Genomic DNA, 18,146 nt, shown 5'->3' with positions numbered 1-18,146 from the left:
TCATTTTGTTTTCAATGACCATCTTCCTATTCTGTAACCTAAGTTTCCACTAATTCTGTGAAAGTGGATATTTTCACATTTTATTTCACATCATTGTCAGTCAGGAAGAGTTCTTAGGTTAGAGGAAGATTAAAAACAGATTAGTCAGACAGGCAGATCAGTGGCAGATGAATCTTAATCCTGATAAGTGACAGTTTAGAAGTTGACACTTTGAAAGATGTAACAAGACAAGGAAGTAATCAATGAATGGTGGGACATTAAAAGGCTCTGAGGAACAGAGGGTGCTTGTCCACAAACCCCCCGAAAGTGACAAGGCAGTTTAGTAACATAGTTAAGGTGGCGTGTGGGATGCTTACCTTCATCATAGAATCCTAACGATATGAAAGGTGGCCATTAGGCCCATCGAGTCCACACTGACCCTTTGAACAGCATCCCATTTAGACGAACACCCCTACCCTTTCCCAATAATCCTGCACTTCCCATGGCCAATCCACCTATCCTGTGCATCTTGGAGGGAGAAAACTGGAGCACCTGGAGGAAACCCACACAGACACAGGGAGAATGTGCAAGCTCCGAACAGAGAGTCGCCCAAGAGTGGAACTGAACCCAGGTCCCTGGCACTGACAGGGAGCAGTGTGAATCACAATGGTGCCATATTAGTTGAGGGCAAGATTAAAGAAGGAGGGGGATCATGTTGGAGTTGTATAGAATATTGGTTAGACTACAGCTGGAAGAGTTTTGGTCACTGCATATGAAGGATATGACTGCACTGGAGGGAGTTCAGAGGAGATTCACCAGGATGTTGCCTTGGAAGGTATGCTTCAGCTATGAAGTGAGGCTGGATAAGCTGGGATTGTTTTCTTTGGAACAGAAAAGGTTGAAGTAAATCTGAGGGGCCTGGATTAGATTAGATTACTTGCAGTGTGGGAACAGGCCCTTCAGCCCAACAAGTCCACACCAACCCTCCAAAGACCGATTTCCCTATATTTACCCCTTCACCTAACACTACGGACAATTTAGCATGGCCAATTCACCTAACCTGCACATTTTTGGACGGTGGGAGGAAACCAGAGCACCCGAAGGAAACCCACGCAGACACAGGGAGAATGCCTGTGTGGAGTTTACACAGTTGCTTGAGGTGGGAATTGAACCCAGGTCTTTGGCGCTGTGAGGCAGTAGTCCTAACCACTGTGCCGCCTATAAGGTAATTAGTAAATAGGCAAGGTAAATAGGAAATAGCCATTCCCCTTTGTCAAATGATCAATAACAAAGCAGCACTCTGTTGAAGGTGAAAGGCAGGAGGTTTAAGTGGAGAGCTTAGTTTAAATAAATTTTCACCCATAGGGTGGTTGGGGTCTGGAATGCATTGCCTGAAAGTATGGTAGAGGCAGGAAACCTTACACCCTTAGTTTTGGCGATCCAATGGGCGAAAGGTCCTTTCTTTCAATTGATATTTTTATGGGTTTAAAAGTTGGTCTCCAAGTTCAAGATTCACCCGCTAGTGGAAAGATCTTCTCAAGGTGCACCCTAATATTCCCCGTCAGAATCTCAGTTTCAATAAGACAACTTATTCTTCCTCTTCTAACCTGTTTAGTCCTTCTTACTAAGTGAACTCCTTCATCCCAGGAATCAGCCAAATGAATGTCTTTGAAGTGCCTCCTCCAATGCAAACATTTGTTTTCTCAAATAGGGGATTCAAAACCAAACACAGCACTCAAGGTGCAGCCTCAACAACACCCTACCCTGTTAAAACAACATTCTTCCACTTTTAAAATACAAACCCATGTAACAAGGGCCAAAATTCTTTCTACCCTCTTAATTACTTGCTGTACCTTAATTTCTTATGTTTAAATCACAAAGATACCCAGATCCCACTATGCTTCACTGTTTTGGAGTCTCTCAGCATTTAAATAATACACCCTTTGGTTCTTCCTATCAAAGTACATGACCACACTTTGTCCTACTTTCAACTCCATCTACCAGGCTTCTTCTCCATTCGGTCAACATCCCCTTGTAGATTCCTTATCTCATGTCTTTTTGTGTTATCAGTAAATGTATGGGCATTACACTTGGTCTCCCCTCTAAGTCAATGAAACAGATAGTAAAACATTGAGGCCTCAGAACCTGTCTTTGTGGCACTCCACTAGTGACATTTTTACACTTTGAAAAAGACACCCAATCTTGACACTCTGCCTTCCTTCAATGAGCAACTTATGCTAATACATTTGACCATCAGAAACATTAGCCAAAATAAGCCATTCAGCCCATTGGACTTGATCCATCAGTCAAGAACATCATGGTTGATCTGATAATGCTCAACTCCATTTTCCTACCTTAGTTTCATAATCCTTGATTTGTTCCATAAACTTACTAATTAAGAAAAATATGTCCACCTTAGTCTTGAACACACTAGTGAACCAAACAAACCTTTATTAGACTGCCATTAATGTCATTATATATTTAGTTAGATATGGGGGCCAAAGCTGTTCACAATAATCCAGCTGTTGTCTTTGAAAGTGGAGTCACAGGTAGATAGGATAGTGAAAGCGGCATTTGGTATGCTTTCTTTTATTGGTCAGAGTATTGAGTACAGGAGTGGGGATGTCACATTGTGGCTGTACAGGACGTTGATTAGAGCTGAAAATGTTGCTGGAACAGCGGAGCAGGTCAGGCAGCATCCAAGGAACAGGAGATTTGACGCTTCGGGCATAAGCCCCTCCCCAGGTTCCTGGGGAGGGGCTTATGCCCGAGGCGTTGAATCTCCTGTTCCTTGGATGCTGCCTGACCTGCTGCGCTGTTCCAGCAACACATTTTCAGCTCTGATCTCCAGCATCTGCAGTCCTCACTTTCTCCAGGACATTGGTTAGGCCACTGTTGGAATATTACATGCAATTCTGGTCTCCTTCCTATCGGAAGGACAATGTGAAACTTGAAAGGGTTCAGAAAAGATTTACAAGGACGTTGTCAGGATTGGAGGATTTGAGCTTTAGGGAGAGGCTGCACAGCTGGGGCGGTTTTCCCTGGAGCATCGGAGGCTGAGGGGTGACCTTATAGAGGTTTACAAAATTATGAGGGGTATGGATAGGATAAACAGGCAAAATCTTTTCCCTGGGGTCAGGGAGTCCAGAACTACAGGGCATAGGTTTAGGATGAGAGGGGAAAGATATAAAAGAGACCTAAGAGGCAACTTTTTCACACAGAGGGTGGTACCTGTATGGAATGAGCTGCCAGAGGAAGTGGTGGAGGCTGGTACAATTGTAACATTTAAGAGGCGTTTGGATGGCGATATGAATAGGAAGCGTTTGGAGGGATATGGGCCAGGTACTGGCACGGGGGACTAGATCGGGTTGGGATATCTGGTCGGCATGGACAGGTTGGACCAAAGGGTCTGTTTCCATGCTGTACATCTCTATGACTCTATAAATGTGTTGCATAGTTTTAGCAAAACCTCCCTATTTTTAATACTCCACTCTCTTGAACTAAAATTCAGCACCCTATTTGTCTTCGCTATTACCTGCTGTCTAGACATGTAAAATTGGTGATTTATGCGAGAGTACGGGTAAATTACCATATGCTGTAGTTTTCTACAGTCTTTCTCCATTTAATTAATATTCAGCTTCTCTTCTTTCCATTTTCCCCACAATGTATTCCATGTGCCAAGTTTGTATCCATTTGCTTAACCTGTAGTTACCTTGATTTAATTCCCAGCCCATGCCTTCCCATCCAGAATTGGAATTAGATTTTAAAGTCAAGTGTACTCATGTTTAGGAATACATGAGTACAGTAAAACCTGTACAAAGTCACAATTCTCTGGTGCCATCTTTGTTTATTTTTTAATTCTGTTTTTGTAACCAACAGCAGAAATCAAAGAACACTAACTGGTAAGAAAAGCATCAGATCTTAAAGTCTAAGTCTTATCTCCATAAAGGTGTTTGGAAACACTCGTGTAAGTACCGGGGCCTAGCCACAAACTACTTGGAGTCTTGGTCAGACTGCAAGATTTGCATGGATCGCCTGGAGGAGCTGCTGTGTCTGAACACGAAGGAGCTTTGCCGCAGTTGCCAAGTATCTCTGGTTGGTTTGCATCATCTGCAAACTTAGCTATAACACGTTCACTTTCCTCATCCAAATCATCTATGTATATCGTCAATAATCGTGGCCAGACCACTGATCCCTGTGGCACTCCACCAGTCTCAGACTGCCATCCTGAAAATGCTCCCCTTATCCCACCTCTACCAATGCTTATTTACTATCCATTTCTCTATCCATGCTTATATGTTACATTCAATGCCATTGGTTCTTATCATGTTAAGTAGCCTCATGCGCGTCTCCTTTTCAAATGTCTTCTGAGAATGTAATTATGTTACATCCAAACCATCCCCATTATTATCCTGCTTGTTCCCACCCCAAAGAATTCTAAGAAACTTGTCAGGTATGATTTCCCCTTTGTGAAACAATGCTGACTCTGCTTGATCGTGTTATGGTTTTCTAGTCTTTGCAATTACAACCTTTTTGGTAGGCTCCTAACAGTTTTCCAACAACAGATATTAAACTAACTGGCCTACAGTAATGTGATTTATTTTTGTCTCCTTCCCTTTTTTAAAGAACGGTTTTACACTGGCAGTTTTCCAATCCTCTCTGGGGCTTTGAGAATCTATGGATTGTTGGAAGATTATTACCATTATCAGTGCAAAGTATTTATTCAACTCCTCTGCCATTTTCTTGTTACCCATTATTATTTCCCCATTCTCATCCTCCCAAGGTCTGTCTCTTCTCTTAAAGAAGCCCTTCCTCTTAGTCTTTATTTGCATGTTTATCCTCAAGTTCTATCTTATCCCACTTTGTTTTTTTGGCTATCTTTTGTTGGTTTGTAAAACAAATTTCAATCCTCTGAATTATTACTAATATTTGCTACTTTGTATTCTTTTCTCTTTCAATTTGATTATATCCCTAACTTCCATTGTTAACCATAACTGGCTTATCCTCTTCCTAGAATCCACTTTCTCACTGTTGTGAGCCACAATCTATTCTCTTTAACACCTGCCATTGTCCCTTTATTTTTGCTGCTAAAGTCTTTTCCTAGTCTACTCCAACTAGCTCAGCCCTCATTCCTTCGTAATTAACCTTATTCAAGTTTAGCACAGTTGTTTTGGACCCAATATTCTTCCTCTCAAGCTGAATCCTGAACTCTACTGTAATATGGTCACCATTTCGAGGGGCATGGATAGGGTAAATAGGCAAAGTCTTTTCCCTGAGGTCGGAGAGTCCAGAACTAGACGGCATAGGTTTCGAGTGAGGGGAGAAAGGTATAAAAGAGACCTACGGGGCAACTTTTTCGCACAGAGGGTGGTAGGTGTATGGAATGAGCTGCCAGAGGAAGTGGTGGAGGCTGGTACAATTACAACATTTAAGAGGCAATTAGTGGGTATATGAATAGGAAGGGTTTGGAGAGATATGGGACGGGTGCTGGCAGGTGGAACTAGATTGGGTTGGGATATCTGGTCGGCATGGACGGGTTGGACCAAAGGGTCTGTTTCCATGCTGTACATCTCTATGACTCTGTGACATGGAAAGAGTACATTTAGCCCAATAAGTCCAATCGACCCTCCGAAGAGTATCCCACCCAGACCCATTCCCCATTACTCGACATATCCCATGACTAATGCACGTAACCTGCACATCCTTGAATACTGTGGGCACTTTACCATGATCAATTCATCTAATCTGCACATCTTTGGACTGTGAGAAGAAACCAGAGCACCCAGAGGAAAACCAACCAGATACAGGAAGAATGCTCAAACTCCACACAGACACACACAATGAAACTGGAATCAAACCCGGGTCCCTGGCGCTGCAAGGCAGCTATGCGAACCACTGAGCCATTATGCTGCCATATTCTTTTGCTCTGTTAGCAGATATTTCCCTTCCAAACTCTTTCACCTTCATCAGCTCATAGCTCTTTCTTTAGCCCATGTTAGATTTACAAGGACGTTGCCAGGGTTGGAGGATTTGAGCTACAGGGAGAGGCTGAATAGGCTCAGGCTATTTCACCTGGAGTATTGGAGGTTGAGGGGTGACCTTATATAAGTTTATAAAATCATGAGGGGCAATGGATAGGATAAATATACAAAGTCTTTTCCCTGGGGTGGAGGAGTCCACTACTCAAGAGCATAGGTTTAGTGTGAAGGGGGAAAATTTTAAAAGGGACCTGAGGGGCAATTTTTTTCACGCCAGAGGAAGTGTGGAGGCTGATACAATTGCAGCATTTAACAGCATCTGGATGGGTATATGAATAGGAAGGGTTGAGAGAGATATGGGCCCTCTAAGTGCTGGCAAATGGACTCGATTAGGTTGGGATATCTGGTTGGACTGAAAGGTCTGTTTCCGTGCTGTACATCTCTATGATTCTCTGTTATTACCCCAACACTGAGCTCCTATCTTATGCTTAGTCTTTTATATTACTCCTTACCAAAAGCCTTCTGGAAATCCAAATATATTACATCAATCGGTTTCTCTTTAATAACTCTACATGTTATATTTTCAAAGAACTCAAGCAAATTTTGACAAACAAGATTTCTCTTTCACAAAGCCATTGCTATTTGTTCCTTCAGAATGTCTCTAAAATTTTCCTAATGACTGAAGTCAGGCTAACTTAACACTGCCTGGCAGAGTAACCCAAAGAATCTCAGAATCCTGAATGCAGATAGAGACCATTCAGCCCATCGAGTTGGTAAAGATCCTCAAATATCTCTCTCAATGGTTTGGATCCCCCTAACCCTCAATTTACAGAGGCTAATCCACCTAGCTTACACATCTGTGGACACTATGGAGCAATTCAGTACGGTCAAACCACCTAACTTGCACATTTTAAGGCATTGGGAGCAAAGAGGAGTGCCTGGTGAAAACCCACGCGGTCACAGGGAGAATGTGCACGCTCAATACAGTCACCCAAAGGTGGAATCAAACCTGGGTCCCTGGCATCATGAGGCATCAGTACTAACCACTGTGCCACCCAAAGGTTTAGGCTGTTTTGTCATTATTAAAATGATTGAAGGTGTCATCAGTGTTATCAGGCAAACTTGCTGACCAATAATCTTGGCTACTGAGCTCTCGGTCCCTTTACAGTCTTGGTTAAAACATGCATTTAAAAAAATGAGGTCAGAGTGACTGCCCTTGGTCATATTTGACCGAGCATGGTATTGAAGGGCTCTAACAAAAACGGGAATTGTGGGAGAACTCTCTGCTCGTTGGAATCATATCTGGCACTAACAAAGATGGTTGTAGTTCTTTAATATAATACCTCAGAGTGAATAATCCCCATGGAAATAAAGTCATAAGTCTAATGGAATGTTGGCATCTGTTAAGACCACATCTGAAGTACTGGGAGCAGTTTTGATTCCCCTGACTTGAGGAAAGCTATAATTTTGAGGCAGTTCAGAGAAAGTTCATGAGATAATCCCTGGTACTGAAAGAGTGTCTCACAAGCTAAGGCTAAACAAATTGTGATTGTCCTCACTGGAACGCAGAAGAATGAAAAGTGATTGCATTAAACTTATAGGAACCTTAACGGGCTTGACAGGGTAAATGCTGAGGGGGGAAAAAAAAACAAAACAAATGGGCTGAGAGGCTGTTTCTCCTCATGGGACAGTCTAGGATGAGAGGGCATACTCTCATAATAAAGGAGTACCAATTTAAAACTGAGGTAAAGACATCATCTGATGCCAAGAGTCTTTGTATTCCTTGCTGCAGAGAGCTGTCAGGGGGCAGAGTCTTTGCACATATTTAAGGCTGAGACAAACAAATTCTGGATCAGCTAGGGAATTAAGAGTTACAGGAAAACAGCAGTAAAATAGATCTGAGCAATGTGGATAAACCATGATCCTATCAATTCAGAGAAGGTTCGGGAGATCGACCAGCCTACTCCTGTTTCTATGGTCTTATGATCTTTGCGCTTGTCCACATTGGGAGTGAGAATCTCACATCATTTTGACAAGAGCACTGGCCATGCCTGCTTGTAAACTAAACACTGGATCTCAGTAACTGCCCAACCTGGCTACAGGCCAAATTTGACAGAATTGACCTTAGAGGTCCAATGGTCTCCAGAAACATACTGTGCAGGCAACTCTTTCCACTGTACTGCATCCCACCCCAACCTCAATGTGCCACAATGTCTGCAAGTTGAACTCTGAGCTAGAGTTTGAGCAGACATTTGGTGAGTGACTTCTAATAGACAAGTGGTGACCCTTGAGAATGGTGTTAAGATCTCAACTGTTCACTACGTTCATTAGCGATTCTGATAATGGGGTCAACAGCTGCAGATCCAATATTATCAGTGGCGTAAGGATAGATATATAGCATTAACGGCAGTGCAGGGAGAAGTGTGAAACTATAAACTGATGCTTTCACTTTAAGCTCTGGGGCAAAATTGCGACAAATGATTTTAATTTAAGAAAATGTGAAGTCATCCACTTTGAACCTAAAATAACATAATGGCATTTTCCAAATGGGTGAATGGAGGTCCAAAAAGCCCTAGAGGTCCAGGTACACAGTTTTAAGAGAGGTTGAAAAATCATTGTTCTACAACACGACACATCGTTAGACCGTAACCTGGTACACTCTGAACAATTCTGACAACTATATCTTAGCAAAGAAATATTAGCCCTAACTTTTGCTGTTCCAGAATCAGCTTATTGAGCCATCAAAAGTAGTGTAACAGATGCTCTCATCTGATCTCACCAATCCTCTGGGCTGCATAGCTCTGAGATGGTGGGATGTCGACCAACCAGAGAGTGTGTGCCATAGGTTTACTAGAATGAAACCTAGACTGCATTAGTTAAGATAAATAGAGAGATTAATTAAAAGAGAAAGAAAAGATTTTCATTTATATAGTAACTAATGACAACTGGTCATCTAAGAAGACCTCACAATCAACACAGTACCTTTGAAGGTCATCACAGTTATAACAAAGGAAATGCAGCAGCAAATGTATGCTTGGCAAATTGCTGCCACCAACAATGATGGTGGCTCAGTGGTTAGCACCAGGGACCCAGGTTCAATTCCAGCCTTGGGTGACTGTCTGTGTGTAGTTTGCACATTCTCCCCATGTCTGCGTGGATTTCCTCTGGGTGCTCCGGTTTCCTCCCAATTTAGCATGACCAATTGTCCTGAGATGTGCAGGCCAGATGAATTGGCCATGCTGAATTGCCCATAGTGTTAGGTGCATTAGTCAGAGGGAAAAAGGTCTGGGTGGGTTGGTCTTCTGACGGTCAGGGTGGAGTTGTTGGGCCTGTTACCACACTGTAGGGAATCTAATCTAATGATCAAATAATCTTTTTTTTTGTGATGTTAATTGGTGAATACGTATTGAGCAGAAACACTAAGTTGCTCTTCATAATAGCAATTTTATTATGTCTACTTGAGAAACCAGAAGGGGCCTCAGTTTAAAACTAATTTAAAATACAACCCTCTGACAGGAAGTGCAGCTCTCCTTTAGCACGGTGTTGAACTACTAGTCTCAATTATTTTCTTCATGCCCTGGAGTAGGATTCAATCTGCCAATGACTAAATTAGTGCCAACTCAATGAACACAACCAATTGGGCTGTCAATCGATACTAGATTTAAAAAAAATTATAACCAAGATTGATAGATTTTTGTTTGCTAAAGTATTGAGAGAGAGTTTGGTTTCAGATCAATTACGATTTCATTGATTGATATGAAAATTTGAAATGACTTCCACTTGATCCTAAGCTTATTTAATTATATTTTCAACTTCAAAAGAAAAACCTAATCCAATAATAACAAAGGCAAATATTATGAAAGATTATATGATGTACCAAATGTGCACGGTGATATATTTGTGCCCAAATCACTCCTTGCAATATTTAAAGCAGGTTAATGAAATTCCAAGACAACCAAGTTTTAGGGATTTGGGCAGTTTGGCAGAAATATGATAACATTTCAATGTTTTATTGTAAGTACTCTCAACTTTAATTCTAAAGCATCCATTAGAAGACATCATACTGTTTTCTGAAATATAATCCTGGAGGACAAGTGGAGCTTTGTCTGAGTAGAGCTCTGATTAAATCAGTAATCGCTTACTCTTCTATTGTCAACTGCCATCCACAATCTGTCACTGCACATTGCTTCAGGGTTTTCGGGATGACTAGTATACACACCGCTACCAAATGCATTAGCTGCAGAGCCACAATTTCCTATCATAACCACAAGCATACTAAAATGATAAAAAATCTGAACACTACTGAGAATGGAATGTGACAGTCAAGACTTTTTCAAAATTGGGTTCCTTAGCATACTGACCATATGACATTATTCATTGATCAAATAGGATACATAAGTTACTCACTGATGACTGTGGCCCTTCTGAACTTAATCTATATTCTCCAGAGCTATTGTAGGCTCCTGCAGAAGAATAATAGGGATACTCTGGTGACCACTGGCTACTGCGAGGATTTGAAAAGGCTCCACTGCTGCCAGATAAAGTGGTTCCATCTTTATAATCATCTTGATCAAAATCAGATTCTTCATCTGGAGGAATGAGCTCAACAGGGTCCTCCTGTCCATCATCTGCTTGCTCAGGTATACAGTCAGTAGAGTCACTGATTGTGGGTTTTCTGTAGCTTTTTGGATCTGAAGCAGTGATAGCCGGAACATCACTCGCAATCACAGTTGCCATTGTTTCATTCATGTAAGGGTCCTCTTCTGAAGAGTCATCACTTGTCCGAATTCCACTTGTCCGTTGATCAAAATGGCTGTGCTCACTAGGATTTGGTGAGTCCTTGAGTGCATCCTCATCAGCATCAAAGCCCTCATCTTTCTCTTCTTCAGGGTAAGGTTGACCAGAATTGAAGACAGACTTTTCAGAAGGATCAGGTATGGTTGAAGTATAGAACGTAATTTGGCTGTCGACAGAAAGAGTCCGTTCAATATTGCGGACACATTCATCAATTTCATCGAAGTTCAGGGATTCCAAAAACTCCTGAGCTGCTTTGCACGCTTCATCCTCCAATCTCTTTAACTCCTCATCTCTAAGTTGCTGTAGTTGTACAAGGGACATCTTGGTGAGTGTTGATTCATGGCGTTCCTTCTGGCGTTGAAGCTCTTCAATTTCTCTCTCAAGACGCAGAATCTCCTGGACTTGCCCATTCTCCTGCTTTTCCAGCTGAGCATTCTGTACTGCTTTTGTCTGAGCCTCTAGAATGGTTGCTTGCTCTTGTTGCCTCTGGATTTCTTCCGCCTACAATTACAAAATAAAAGATAAAATGAAAGACATTCATTAAATAAAGCAGAAACATCGGAGAAGTAAGAATTCAAAATATTCCATGATCTTCAACCACATATTCTTTTTATGGGAGAAAGTGAGGACTGCATACGCTGGAGATCAGAGTCAAAGAGTGTGGTGCTGGAAAAGCAAAGCAGGTCAGGCAGCATCCAAGGAGCAGGAGAATCGACATTTTGGGCATGAGTCCTTCATCAGGAATCCTCAAAGTGACTTAGGGTTGGGAACTGCAGAATGAGGTTGAAGATATGACAATACGTATTGAATACAGGAATGTACAATGGATCATGGTTAGAACAGAAATATGTGTGATTGTGAAGCATCTGCAAAGAAATAGAGGCACAGGTGAAGACAAGAGTTTTCAAATCACAGCAAAGCATAAGAAACCAGTGGAGGTTTGACCAAAATAATGGCAATGTGTGCTCAGACTAGGGTGCAGATGAGAAGTGGTAAAGATCTGGAATATGCAGACTGGAGCTGTGAAGCCTTGGAAAGTTTATGTCTTATGTTGACAAAGCCATTGACATTATCCCATCTTTTTTACAGCACAGGATGTCAAAGTCACTGCGGCAAACATCTCTGAGTTTAAGAATGTGATGTGAGAGTAGATTAGTGGGCGGCACGGTGGCACAGTGGTTAGCACTGCTGCCTCACAGCGCCTGAGACCCGGGTTCAATTCCCACCTCAGGCGACTGACTGTGTGGAGTTTGCACGTTCTCCCCGTGTCTGCGTGGGTTTCCTCCGGGTGCTCCGGTTTCCTCCCACAGTCCAAAGATGTGCGGGGTCAGGTGAATTGGCCACGCTAAATTGCCCGTAGTGTTAGGTAAGGGGTAAATGTAGGGGTCTGGGTGGGTTGCGCTTCGGCGGGTCGGTGTGGACTTGTTGGGCCGAAGGGCCTGTTTCCACACTGTAAGTAATCTAATCTAGATTAGACCCAACAAGTCCACACCGACCCGCCGAAGCGTACCCACCCAGACCCATTCCCCAACGTTTACCCCGCACCTAACACTACGGGCAATTTAGCATGGCCAATTCAACTAACCTGCACATTTTTGGACTGTGGGAGGAAACCGGAGCACCCGGAGGAAACCCACGCAGACACAGGGAGAATGTGCAAACTCCACACAGTCAGTTGCCTGAGGCAGGAATTGAACCCGGGTCTCTGGCACTGTGAGGCAGCAGTGCTAACTGCTGTGCCACTGTGCTACCCACTGTAACTGGCTGGACCAACATTTACAGCCCACAGCTAACTGTTCCAGGAAAGCTGCCTTCTTAGACGTTTGGAATAAGTGTGGTCAGTTAGGGAGTTCCGTTGATTTTGACCTATAGATAGTGAAAAAATGGCCACATAATTTCATCGAGGAGAAAGTGAGGACGACAGATCCTCTCTCTCGACGCATAATTTCATTTCAGCAAGGTCTATGACTTGCAGGGTAACTTGCAGAAGGTGATGTCTGCATGCTGCCCTTGCCTTTCTAAGTGGTAGAGGTCACAAGTTTAGAAAATACTGAGCCTTGGTGAGTTATTGCAGTGCATCTTGTAGATGGTACACAACACCACCACTGTGAGTGTGGTGCAGGGGGTGAATGTTGAGGTGGTAGATGACATGCCAATCAAGCTTTGCTGTGGATGTTATTGAACTTCTTGAGCGATGTTGGAAATGCTCCCACTCAGGCAAGTGACAAGAATTCCATCAAGTCTTGACTTCCTTTGCAAATGGTGAGACATTCCACAATGAAAATGAGTTACTTTCAACAGAGTATTTATATAGTTGGCCCAGTTCAATTTCTGGTCAATAGAATCCTTAGGATGTTGAAGCTAGTAATTTTGTGGCACAAATATTGAACACAGTGCATTCATCAGTGAACAAGCACTCTTGACGTTATGAGGAAGAGAATGAAACATTTGAAAATAGTTGGGTCTAAGACACAACCCTGAAGAAGTCCTGCATTACGTTAGAAGGCTGAACTGAGTGACTAACCATCTTCCTTTGTGCTCAGCATAACTTAGAGAAATTTCCAATTCTCATTGTCTCCAGTTTTTCTGGGGCTCCTTGATGACATCCTCAGTCAAATGCTGCCTTGTTGTCAAGGACAGTCACTCTCACCTTGGAATGGGCAGATCAAGGCCAGTTGGTACTGCTGTGTATAACTTCACATTTTTGACAGGTTAACGATTAATGCCATTTTCCAGCATGTTTCTATTACAGGATGTACTGTTTGGAAATACAACAGCATTGTGAGCCCCCTGAAACCAAATGGACTGCAACGTTTCAAGTTGCCAGCTGACCACCACCTTCAAGGACATGTAGGGATGTAGAATAAAGGCTGACCCAGTCAGTGGAATCTCTCGCCCGTGAATGAATTGAGTAAAAATTTCAATGATAGTAACCAAAACTCAAGCAAACAGAAACCCCACTTTAATTACAGCTGTTTTTAAAAACAGCACAAGATATATATTGAGTAGTGTTTACAAGCAGGAAAAAATTGATTCAGGCAGAAACATACAGTTGAAAAGCTTGACAACTAAGTTTGTGAATTTTTTTAGTTTGTATTAATCAGTAGAAAATTATAAATGATTAATTGCAAACTTTTTCTTATATTAGAGTTGCAATTCTGAAACAAAGGAGACCATTCTATTGCTACAGGAACCTCTTCCACTCCAGCACTTCAGGTTTTTTTTTCCAAATCACATGCTTTACCATTTCTAAATCTGGTTAAATACATGAACATGAACGGGAGCTACATGCTAAACTACAAGCCAGATTTTAATTTATAGCCCTCAGCATGAAAGGACTCGAGCGTTCCAGTTTCAAAAAAAAATGACACTTTTGTTGGAAAGAAGTTGACTATGACAGTGAGAGAGAAAGGCCGTTAAGGTCTTATCTGTAGAATTCTTTCAAAAAGAACATGTAGTCTTGTAATTCACCTTTGCTGACACATCACGTTAAACCATAGTAAAGCCATTTTGCTGAATGCATCCAATTAAAACAAAGAGAACAGGAAAAAGAAACATAAGACGATAGCTCCCAAAGTTTGTGTCAAATGGTCTGAAAGAATAATGAATTTGATTTTTCGAAACCATTCAGGGACAATGAGGCAAGAGATTATTTGTTACCTGTTGCATGCGTTCTGCTTCTCGGTTCTGCCTTTCCCTGCAAAAGACATATTTAAGAATTAAACAAAGTATCAACAAAATATTTAAAAGTTCTTTAAAATATTTAATTGCTGCCCAAAATTGCAATTTTGAGTTAATTACATGGATGGAAAACTTAAGGAGTCAAATATGCATACATTTGGAAACAAGCTCGGGACTGTGTTGCATGGTTAGCACACACCTACTCCTTCAGATGCTAATCACCACGCAACCTTCACACTACCTGCTGACGTAAACAATAGTGGTGTGCAAAGGGGACAAAGAACAGTGCAGCACAGGCGCAGGTCCAGCGGCAACAAGACTGCGCTAACACCTGATGCTTTTCTAAACGAAAAACCTTTTGCCTCTATGTGGTCTGTACCCTTTTATTCCTTGTCTACTTATACATGTGTCCTCTTAAACATTGCTATTGCATTCACCTCCCCCATACCCTCTGGCAGCGCATTCCAGGTACTCCCTATCCTCTGTTTAAAAAATACCCGTCTCTCTCACTTCTGTTCAACTTTTACTTTAAACCTATGTTTCCAAATAATTGATATTTTTGCTCTGGGAAAAAGACTCCCAACTATCCATTCCTCTCATACTTTTGTAATCATCTATCAGTTGCCCCACATCCTTCATTATTCAAACAAAAATTAACCAAGTTTGTCCCACCTCTCCTCGTAGTAATACCCTTCAAACCAGGCAATATTCTGATAAACCATTTCTCTACCTCCACATTCTTCTAGTAGTGTGGCAAACAGAACCATATGCAATATTCCAAATGTGGCCAAAATTTTATGCAACATGATTGCCAAACTTTTATACTCTGCACCCTGATCGATGAAGGTAAGCATGTCATATACCTTCTTGACCATCTTATCCACATGTATTGCCAATTTCAGGGAACTGTGGACTTATAAGTCCACGTCCCTCTGGATGTTGACACTATTAATGGTTTTGCTACTTATTGCATACTTCCCTCTTTCAAAATGTTCTTCCAGATTAAAGTCCATCTCCCATTCCTCTGCTTATGTCTCCAGCCTATCTAAATCGTACTGTATCCTCTGGCAATACTCACCATCTGCAGCTTTGCCAATCTTTGTGTCATCCATAAACTTGGCAATTAGGCCATCGCCAATTTCCTCCTGGTCACTTATGTATGTTACAAACAATGGCAGTCCCAGCACTGATCCCCACAGAACACCACCAGTCACAGATCTCCAGTCAGAAAGACATCCTTCCAACACTACTCTGTCTTCTATCACTAAGCCAGTTCTGTATGCAGCTTACATGCTCACCATTGATCCGATGTGACTTCACCTTTTGTACCAGCCTTCCAGGATGGATCTTGTCAAAAACCTTCTGGAAGTCCATCAAGACAACAGTTACCATGTTGCTCTCAATATCAATGTCATTTCCTCAATCAGGTTTGAAAGACAGGATCTTTCTCACAAAGTGATGCTGCCTATCCTAAGAAGTCAATTTTTTCCCTAGATGTGAGCAAATCCTCTACCCACGAATCTTCTCCAATAGTTTCCCTACTATAGACTGAAAGACTTACCGGTTAGTAATTTCCTAGATTATCTGTTGGCCTTCTTAAGTAGGAGAAAAACATGGGTGGTTCTCCAGTCCTCTGGGACCTCTGCTGTGACTGAAAAGAATACCTGCCTCCCTCAGCATTCTGGGATAGATCCCATCAGGTCCTGGGAACTTGTTTGCTTTAATGCTTTTCAAAACATCCAACATCGCTTACTTTTTCATACTGACATGCCCTGGAATATCAACATATCCCTCCAGAGACACATCATCCTCTATGCCGTTCTCCTTTGTGAATACTGATGCATAGTATTCATGAAGGACCTCACCCATTTCCTCCAGTGCCACACACATATTCCTCCCCAGATTTTCCTTAATCCTGGATGTAAGTTTGCTCACTGAGCTTGAAGGTTCATTTTTAGACATTTCATCACCATACTAAGTAACATCATCAGTGAGCCGCCGGTGAAGCACTGGTGTTCTGGCCCACTTTCTTTTTGTGTGTTCAGGTTTACTTGGGCTGGTGATATCATTGTCTGTGGTGACATCATTTCCTGCGTTGGTGATGCTATTTCCTGTTGTTTTTCTCAGAGGGTGACAGATGGGATCCAAATTGATGTGTTTGTTGATAGAGTTCTGGTTGGACTGCCATGCTTCTAGGAATTCTCATGTGTGTCTCTGTTTGGCTTGTCCCAGCATGGCTGCATTGTTCTTCCCCTTGTGTATGTAAGAATACTAGTGAGCGTGGATATCCCTACAAACACATGAGGAAGGACACCACTTTGACTGGGGCAAGACAACAGCCGCAACATGACCACCCTACTCCTGTACTTAATACTCTGATAAATAAAGGAAAGCATACCAAATGTCTTCGACATTATGTTTTCTACTTTCAAGGAGCTGTGAACCTGCACTCCAAGGTCTCTTTGTTTAGCAACACTCCCGAGAACCTTATCATTAAGTGGAGAAATCCTGCTCTAATTTACTTTTCCAAAATACAGCACCTCACAGTTATCTAGATTTGGGGCAGCATAGTGGCTCAGTGGTTAGCACTGTTGCCTCACACCACCAGGGACCCAGGTTTGATTCCAGCCTTGGGAGACTGTCTGTGTGGAGTTTGCACATTCTCCCTGTGTCTGCATGGGTTTCCTCTGGGTGCTCCGGTTGCCTCCCACAATCCAAACATGTGCAGGCCATGTGAATAGTGTTTAGCGGAAATGGGTCTGGGTAGGTCTCCTCTTTGGAGGGTCGGTGTGGACTTGTTGAGCCAAAGACCCTGTTTCCATACTGCAATCTAATCTAAAAATCTAATCATGTGAGGGAACCAATGGTCTAGTGAGAGGGAGATACCAAAGAAAGTCAGTGTTAATTAAGGAAAAAAAGGTGCTAATTAAACTAATGCAATTAAAGGCTGACAAATCCCTATGGCCTGGTAATCTGCATCCTCAAATACTAAAGGAATTGCCCGAGAAACACGGGATATATCGGTGCTTATCTTTCAAAGTTCTCTGATTGTCAGTTGGCAAATGTTATCCCACTATTTAAAAAAAGAGCAACAGAAAAAGAAAACAGAATTACAGACCAGGTAGCCTAATATCAGTGTTGGGGAAAACACTACAGTCTAATATATATATAAAAAAAAAAGGACACTTGGAAAGCATTAATGAGATTAGACAAAGTATGTGTTAACAAAAATGAAATGGTCTGGGGGGGTTCCTCTTCGGAGGGTCGGTGTGGACTTGTTGGGCTGAAGGGCCTGTTTCCACACTGTCGGGAAATATAATCGAATCTAAACTCCATCTGTCACTTCTCAGCTGATTGGCCGATCTGATCAAGATCCTATTGTACTCTGAGGTAATCTTCTTCCCTATCCGCTAGACCTCCAATATTAATGTCATCTGCAAACCTACTAACTATACCTGCTATGTTCACACCTAAGTCATTTATATAAATGACAAAAAGCAGTGGGCCCAGCACCGATCCTTGTGGCACTCCACTAGTCACAGGCCTCCAGTCTCAAAAGCACTACCACCTTCTATTTTTAACCTTTAAGCCAGTTCTGTAGCCAAATGGCTAGTTCTCCCTGTATTCCGTGAGATCTAACCTTGCTAACCAGTCCCCCATGGGGAACATTCTCTAACACCTTTCTGAAGTCCATATTGATCACATCCACTG

At 42.2% G+C, this 18,146-nt stretch overlaps 1 protein-coding gene across 1 annotated transcript in view; it reads right to left on the bottom strand.

Annotated features, from left to right (window-relative positions):
* Positions 1–18,146, bottom strand: part of myo10 (myosin X) — a 338,767-nt gene that overhangs the window by 94,938 nt on the left and 225,683 nt on the right. The window contains exons 24-25 of the mRNA XM_060824560.1: positions 14,415–14,451; positions 10,365–11,255 (exon numbers count right to left, since the gene is read on the bottom strand). Coding sequence (XP_060680543.1) covers positions 10,365–11,255; positions 14,415–14,451 — 928 coding nt within the window. The remainder of the gene's footprint in view (positions 1–10,364; positions 11,256–14,414; positions 14,452–18,146) is intronic.

Source organism: Hemiscyllium ocellatum, chromosome 5 (genome assembly GCF_020745735.1).
Source record: "Hemiscyllium ocellatum isolate sHemOce1 chromosome 5, sHemOce1.pat.X.cur, whole genome shotgun sequence".
Lineage (NCBI taxonomy): Eukaryota > Metazoa > Chordata > Chondrichthyes > Orectolobiformes > Hemiscylliidae > Hemiscyllium > Hemiscyllium ocellatum.
The sequence above is the reverse complement of the archived record's forward strand: the minus strand, read 5'-3'. Positions and strand labels throughout refer to the sequence as shown.